This window comes from Apis florea, unplaced genomic scaffold (genome assembly GCF_048593485.1).
Source record: "Apis florea isolate Af1SG1 unplaced genomic scaffold, ASM4859348v1 contig_2274_pilon, whole genome shotgun sequence".
NCBI classification, from domain to species: domain Eukaryota; kingdom Metazoa; phylum Arthropoda; class Insecta; order Hymenoptera; family Apidae; genus Apis; species Apis florea.
In genome coordinates this window covers 255,985-265,046 of record NW_028256550.1, presented here as the reverse complement: position 1 = coordinate 265,046, position 9,062 = coordinate 255,985, and the positions used below count along the sequence as shown (strand labels likewise).

The following is a 9,062-nucleotide window of genomic DNA, read 5'->3' as shown; positions in this document are numbered from 1 at the left end:
TTTGATTGTTTATGAGTTTGTAAGAAAAGAATCAAAAAAATTTAGAATATTAAATCTTAATACTAAAAATTATAATATTAAATTTCTACTGTTAACGTAGAATCTTACATTATCCTCATATATATATATAAATTTAATAAATTTTTTTTTTATTTCTTAAATATATTTAAATACAATGGGGTACATTTGTAAAAAGTATTAACTTGCAATATAAAAATAAAGTAATATTTTATACTATATATATAATATTTTTCTAATATATATTTTTGGCAAATATATAAGAGAAAAAAATTTATGAATATATAGGATGAAATCCGAAATCTATGTATTATAAGTTGAGATACAAAATTATATCTATAGTTCGAAATAAAAAAAAAATCAAATATCATAATGAAAAATTAGAAAATTTTGTTTTTGAATAAATTAAATTTAAATTTTTTAAATACACATAAAACTGGCTAATTCTCTATTGCATATTAATGAACTAATAGAAAAATTATTTTAAATAAAGAAAATAAATAAAAAATATATTCTATATTATTTTTATTAAAGAACTAACTTTCAAGAAAATGAAATTTAAAAATTTAATTATATAATTTCTTGATATATATAATGTATTCAATTCCGGTTTTCTTAAAAATTAAAACTTAAGCGATAAAATTTTATTTTATTTTTTTATTTTTTCATTATATTTATCATTTCATTAATTATTTATTGATAGTTCATTTATATTTAATTAAAAATTAATTAATTTTTTGTATTTAAAAAATTTTTAAACTTAATTTATTTGAAAACGAAGCATAAATAAAATATGAATGAAAAAATTTATATAATTTCGTCTTATTTTGATCCATAGAATCTTTCTGATTTCATTTATATGAAATCAAATTTACAGATAACATTCTATCATATATCTACATATACATATATATCATATATCTACATATACAGGTATCAATATTTTTTCTTCTCTTTTCTCCTGTTTTTTTTTTTTTTTTTTTTGAATATATCGATATTGATCTAAAAAAGTATTGATAACAACAGTGAATAACGATTTTTATTCAGTATATATTATGTATTTGTACTCTCTGAAAATTTATAATTATATTTACAATATTGCAATTAATTATCATTGTGTTGAAATAAGTTATTAATTATCAATACATAAGTTTTTTTTTAAATAAATACGATTAATATTGCTAGTTATATGATATATTTTTATCTACATTTCAAATTGTAAATAGTTATAACACAAATTAAAATCAAAATTAATATAATCAAACTTATGATATAGATATGGAATAACTTCATAAAGTGTAGTTAGTATATTCTTTAAAACATAAGTATGTTTTTTAAAATTGGATTATTTTGAGAAGTTAAAAGCATTAATTTTTTTAAAAAGTTAGAGAGTTTAGATAATGTAAAAAATTTTTTTTTAATATTTTTATCTATGTTTTTAATAAAAATTTTATCGAAATTTGTTAACATTGCTATGAACTGCAAACATTAAAAAATTAAAAAATCATAATTTTTTAATACTTTCGATTTAAATTCTAAAAATTTTTATAAAAATAATAAATTTTAATTTCTTTCTTGTTTGTTTCTAATCAAATGATTTCAATGAAACAACATATATGTATGTAATTAATATAAATCTTCAAAATGTGTTTTTTAAATTTTCATTTCAGACTCAAATAAAAAAATTATAAAAGCAACTTTGACTATTTTCTTCAAAATAATTGAAGTAAATTTTGTGCTTAATCAAATTTGCTACATCTATAATTGACATGCAACTTCAAATCATTTAGGATCTCTCATTGGACTTCATTATTGATTAAAAATTTTAAATTTTCATCTCTTTTGTTTCCATAAATATAAAAATACTTTAAATTTTTAGTCATCGATGAAAATGATGTATTTTGAAAAATCAAAATTCTTTTTTAAATATTCTTTAGCAAATTTTATTTTCCTTATTTTTCTCTGATTGATATATAGTTTATTAGTTAAATTATTTCTATCTAATATCTATTTATTATTATTTATTATCTATTTCTATCTATTATTATCTAAATATTCTTTTTATAATAAACTCTATTCTATTCTTAAATATTATTATAATATTTTTTTTTTTCAGCAATCAATTTTAAGACATTAATTTGCAAATTATTTTTAATTTTAATAATCCAATTATTTCAGTTCCTTATTCGATCTATTTTTTAATTTGTTTGAGACATAATTAAATTTTTTATATTAATTATTTAGTTTAACAAACTATTCAAAAAAATCATTCAAATTTATATGGTATACAGGATATACTAGTAAAGTTTATATAGAGTAAAAAAGCCTTAAAGCTAAATTTAATCTTTTTGGAAATATAATCATTTGTTTTATGTTAACATTATAATTAACTTACTATTTTTTCTATAGTTTTTCAATATTGCATAAACATATATTCTTCCATTTCCATTACGTTTGGCATCTTTTTTTTAAAGATCTATGAATTCTCTAGAAAATTTTAGATTTTAGAATCATTTAATAAGCGTATGGATTCAGTTTTGTTAAGTCATTTATTAATTAAAAATTGATACATTTCTGTGAACTTATAAAGAATGCAGAAAAAAACATTTAAAAAATAGTTTATAAAGATTTATAAACATCGTATACGATACCAAAAATCAGTAATAAATCAATCATAATAACTAATATAATAATTAATAACAAAAAATAACAACACTAACAAAAAATAATTATATCAGAAACAGTTTTCGACTTATGCTTATTAAGGTTTTTTTTAAATATTCAATTGTATTGTATTTTCTTTTCTGTTAACTTCTATTAACTTTTTTCATTTTTTTAATGATAAATAATTACACTACAGTTTACAACTTCTGCAATTATATATTTCATTGTTTTATTATTTTTATTATTTTACTAATTCAAAATGCAAATATTTATTTAAAAAACATTTGAATAATATTTAGAACATAAGATATTCATTGCTAGACAAAAAAAATGATTTTTTTCTTCGATTTTTTCTATTATACCAACTTGTATAATTTTTAGTGATAGACAATTTCTGTACATTATTTATAAAGTTTATTATATTATTGTCGTAGTTATTTTAAATTTAAAAGTTTTATTTATAACAAATAAAATAATTTAAAATCATAAATCATAATATATTAATATATTTGTTTCCAAAATTTTAAACATACAATAATAATATTTTGCAAATATAAATTTAGTATGCGTAATGATGAATTTTAAGTGATACTCACTGTATGTTTAAAAATTATTAATTTATAAAATATTTTAATTTAAAATTTGTAAAATTTACAAACAATAAAGTATCGAGTATATTTTATAAATAATAAAATTAATCGTAATTATAATTTTATTTTGTTTTCCTATTTTTTAATATTTTTTAATAACAATAATAATAACAATCAGTATATTTTTATTATTTTATTTTATTTTTATACTTGTATTCAGAAAAGTAAAAATAGGTAATAGAATAAAAAAAGTAAAGTATATAAATAATGTTCTTTTATTTTTTTTCTCAATAACATTAAATCTACAATTGAAATTCGAAAAAATATAAAAAATTATCATCATCATAGATATAAAATTTCATTTTTAGAAGTATAACTATTGTAATTTCTTTTTAAATTACAAAAATTAAATAAAAGTGCTAAATATTAAAAAATTTTTTTATTTTTTTATCTAATACAATGTTTTATATATAAATTAATATCAATAATAATTTTGTGATTGATAGAAAAAAAAATCTTTTTTATTAATTATAATCTACATTTCTTTTTCCTTTTTTTAATATAAATTTCATTAATAATGTATTTATCTTAAGTGTATTTATTAATATTTTTTCAGTTTTCATCAAACTTAAAAATTTTTTTTTTCACTGATACTTTATTCTGAGAAGTAAAGCTTTATAATTTTATTGCACATACAAATAGTATAATTTTCAATATAATTCTAACATTATCTCAATTTTATTGTTTACCATAAAGGGGAATGATAGAATTTTAAATCTAATCGACTGTGTTGATTGGTACCAACTACTTCTTGACTACATGAAGGCGAGGATTTCACATTTTTTTCAGTTTTCTCTGTTTCCCGTAAAATAGTAACTAGAGGACTTGGTTGATAATCGGATAAAGCAGGTGTTGGTACTGTTGACAATTCATTTGTGCGTTGTTTCTGTTCTTCTTCCGAATAAAGGCTCAGTGATCGTGGTCGTTCTGGTTTCAGTTGTATTGTAGCCAAAGTGCTCGATTTTTCACTGAAAAAATAACTTTCCATGAAAATATCATATTTATGGTAATGATAATATAATATATATATATATATATATATATATATATATATATATATATATAATTATAATATAATTATAATTATTTCTATAATACATCTATATATGATCAAATTATATTAAAATAATTAATGAAATAAATATAGATCCTATTAATAATAAATATTAATAAACAAAAAATATTAAAACGAAATAATTGAATATAATATTTTCTTTTTTTTTACATTCTTTTTTTAAATAAATTGTCATTCTTCATATAAAATGTTCCATATTAAATGTTTCAAATTGTTTTCTTCGATATTAGTATATATTCATCAACATAATTTTTTTAAAGTTATACAATTATGCAAATTAAAAGTTATACAAGATTCAATTAATAAAAATTTTGAAAATAAATTTCAAGAAATGGAGGAAATATTTTTTTCTTTTTTCAAATGAAATGAGATATTATTTTTTTTTTGTTATTTTTTAAATTATTATTAAACTTAATAATATTTATAATTAATAATATTTCAGTTTTTATGTTTATTTTGATCTATTTTCTATATAGTAAATTTTTTTCTTATATTCTTTTACATATATAGAGTATTCTTTAATATAAGTGATGCAAAAAGAAAAAATTTGTCAAATAAGTAACATTAGATTCAATGCTATCTAATAAAAAATTAATGTCATTTAATTTTAAAAAATAGAAGATTCTTTTTTAAAATATACTAAGATTCATTTCCAAAAATTTTTTTATTAACGATTTAATTCTTGTGTATCGTTCAATTCACAAAAAAACATATTATCAAAGAAACAATTTGTTAATTGTAATTATATGGAACATTTTGTGTATTCAAATAAAATAACGAAATATTTCTTAACAAAAATAAAAAATAAAATATCATGCATCATGGATGAAACTTTTGCAAGCGAAGTGAAAAAAATTACTTACTCTGAAAATAAGAATAAAAGGAACGTGTTGCCATTGTGCAGAGGATTTTGGGAATATTGAACTGGTCTTTTTCATAGGAGTGGAATCGCTTAATATCTGTCAATGAAAAGGAAATAAATATAAAGTCCATGCAGCATATTTAATGAGCACACTTTAATCATCTATACAGATGTGAATGATCATTTAATACATATCATAATAAATAAATATAAATATATACATACATGCGCAAATTAATCTAACAAAAAATATGTTCAGCAAATTAACTATATCTGTATTTCAAAAACAAAATAATAGAATGAGTAAACCATTTTATTTAAGAATTAAATATTGAAAATCCTTTATAGAATTTTCAAAAATATTATAATTTTTATCTATCTATATACTATCATTACTTTAATATTTTAGTTATAATTTCTTTGGATTTCTATAAAGAATTTTCATTCTATGTTTTATGAAATATTTAATATTTATAATTTATAACCAATAAATTAAACAATATTAATATCATAGTCTGTTATAATTTTCTATATCATTCTTTTATATAAAAACAAATTAATTTTTTTATAGTTAAATAAATATTAAAATAAAAAATATCACATCAACATAAAAGTTTTCTAATTAGTAAAAGAAATATAATCAAATTGTTACATATATATATATATATTTGTTATCTATAGAAAAAAAAATTATGTTTAAGTTAAATTTTGAGTCAATATTTAAAAATTTAAGCAAGAAAAAAGTTTAAGAAATATACATATAATGTTCGTTCAAATGTGTGCTGGAATAATATATATTCAGTGTAAAAATAATGAAGCTGTTTATGTATTATATATTACTGTGTTATTTACGTTTTTCTTAATCTTTATGGATCAACTTTAAATATTTTAAAATCTCAATGAACAAGTAATGTATGATTCATTATTTATTCATATATATATATATAGTAATGTATTACGTATATTATTATTGATACATTATATATATGTATATATAATATTAATAATAGATAATTATATATATATACACATATTAATATAAATATATAAATATATATGAAAAAATAATAGATATATTATCTTTTCATCCAAATTTTAAGATATTCAAAAGTGATCACTAATAATAAATATACAAAGAATATTCAAAAATTTATTAACCAGCATTTTTTTCATAAATTAAACAAAAAATCGTATAGTTTTGAAAATCATGATCATGCATATGAATGAATTTGTTTTGATATACATAACATAATTGTAACATTTAAAAAATTAAAAATCATCTTCATTTCTCGAAAAATATTGGAAATATAAAAAAATTGATATACATCATTATAGCTTATAGAAAATAAAAAAAATTTTTTCTTCTAACATTTTTTTCTAGTATTTATCTTTTACGAGAAAAATGCTAGTAAATCTCTGAACACTTGTATATAATAAATTCATATAATTAAATATATATATAATAAATTCAGTATTTAATAAATATTATGAATCTAGTATATCATTATCAATTATTACACATTTAAATCATCGACATAACATAAAATAATATTATTATTCATCTAGAATTATCTGAATACTGAAAAACTAATTAAAATTTCAATGTATTAGATGTCCAAGAGGACTTCTGCACATAGATAAAAAGAAATTAATCACTAATTAATATTTGAATTAGATCCAATTTTTATCGTTCAACTATTTAAATGATTATTTTTTTATTTTACTTACCCAGTACGCTCGGCAGATGGACCAAGCACAGTAGTGTTATGGATTATCTAGAATCAAATAATTATGTGTTCTTAATTATGATATATGATATTCATAGAATATCCTTGGAGGATTGATTCTATCTAGACAAAAATTATTGTATATTATGTAAAAATGTCGATTAAAGTTCATTTATTAAATTATAAGCAATTTAAATTTATGTCTAAAATAATATAGAAATAAACTAAACAATGACAGAGATGACAAAATTTTACAGAAATATTTCACAAATATATTAAGTATGTATGTATATATATATATGTACTATATTGTGAATAATGATAAAATTTGGAATATTTCGAATCACTTCAAATCCATATTATATATCAAGTTATAAATTTTAATTTCTTAATTTTAAGAATTATTCTTAAATCTAAAAATTTTTGAAAGTTTTGAAAGTCCTGAAAATCTTAAAAGTTTTTATCGATTTAAAATTCTTAAGAGTTATTTTATATCTTATAATTATATATTTTTCAATATTAGTAGACTTGAATCAAAATTACATAATGATTTATATATATAATCATTTTAGACATTGATTAATTCTTGAAAACAATATAAGACTGAAAAGTAAATAACATAAGTGAGACAAAACTTTCAAAAATTTCGAATTTTCAAGATGCAAAAGATTTTTAAAAATTTTGAAAATTCAAATTATATTTATGATTCGAATTTTCTATCATTTTACAAATTTAAAATAATTCGAACTATTTCAAATTCTATTTTTAATTATAAACAGTATTATTATAAATATTAAAAAATGCATTTACAAGAAAGTTTTTTTAGATGTTTAATTATTTTAAAACAAATGAAGTTATTATACATAATTAAAAATTATAATACTCTATCTTTTAATATTTGAAATGAATACTACTTGTTCAAAAAATTTAATATCGACTAAAAAATCCGCTATAAACAGTTAAAATGGAAAATGGATAATATGTATAAATGTAATATTTTTTACTTATAAAATTTATTTTAATTATTAAAAAATAGAATACTATAATTTTCAACCATTATTTTTTTAAAATTAATTGATCATTTGAAAAAATCTACTTATTAATATTTCTTATTAAATTGGCAAGTCATACTTATAAAAATATTATTAAGTAAAATATTATGATTTATCTAAGGTTATTTAAAATTATTTTAAATACTAATCTTAATAAATTAATATAAAATATTTAATTTATACGTATCCGTATTTAATGAAAAATTTATATATGTACTTTCAACATTATATTTTATTATATAAATTAAATTAAAGTATAATATAATATATCGCATTTGATGATTATCGATTTTTTTATCGATCGTACTTACATTGGCCATGGAACAAGGCGGTCGTGCTGCGGCATATCTACCAAATGAAGTGCGAGAAATAGAGGAAGAGTAAGAAACACCATTCAAACTGAAACCAAAAATCAATTTGATTTTTTGCTAAAATAATAATAATTGTATTGTATTAATTAAAGATATTTTGAGAATCATAAAATTTATTATTTAATATAAGATATTAATTTAAAATATTCTTTACTTACTATTATCATAATATATATCTATTATCTTCTAATTATCTTTCTAATTAAGTATCATAAATAACAATTTATGTACCTAGAATTACTCTTTGCAATGTTATTATGTATGGCGTTCGATGTACCGATATCAATTGAATTTTTTGAGGGCAAGCTGTATCTATTAGTTCTCACATCCTGATGTTCTGTAAAATATAAAACAAACATTATTACACAAACAATATTACATATACATAAACAAAATTATGCAAAAATCTAAAAATTTCATAAAATTTAAATTATTTTCATATTAAATAATAATCACAATTCCTTTCCTTTATGTATATAAAAATCTTTTCTACTCTATTTTGGATTATATATATATATATCATAATATCATATATTATATATATCATAACCTTTTATGTTCCTTTGTTCCCTCATATTTTATTAATTTTTATAATTTAAATCTATTTTCAATAATATCTTTATTAATCTTTAATAATCTGGTT

The 9,062-nt window shown here is 17.6% G+C and overlaps 1 protein-coding gene across 1 annotated transcript in view; it reads right to left on the bottom strand.

Moving 5' to 3' along the window:
- Positions 1 to 3,696: 3,696 nt before the first annotated feature.
- Positions 3,697 to 9,062, bottom strand: part of LOC100864794 (alpha-tubulin N-acetyltransferase) — a 33,674-nt gene continuing 28,308 nt past the window's right edge. The window contains exons 5-8 of the mRNA XM_086902975.1: positions 8,651 to 8,756; positions 8,360 to 8,447; positions 6,998 to 7,044; positions 3,697 to 4,300 (exon numbers count right to left, since the gene is read on the bottom strand). Coding sequence (XP_086759101.1) covers positions 4,018 to 4,300; positions 6,998 to 7,044; positions 8,360 to 8,447; positions 8,651 to 8,756 — 524 coding nt within the window. The 3' untranslated portion in view covers positions 3,697 to 4,017. The remainder of the gene's footprint in view (positions 4,301 to 6,997; positions 7,045 to 8,359; positions 8,448 to 8,650; positions 8,757 to 9,062) is intronic.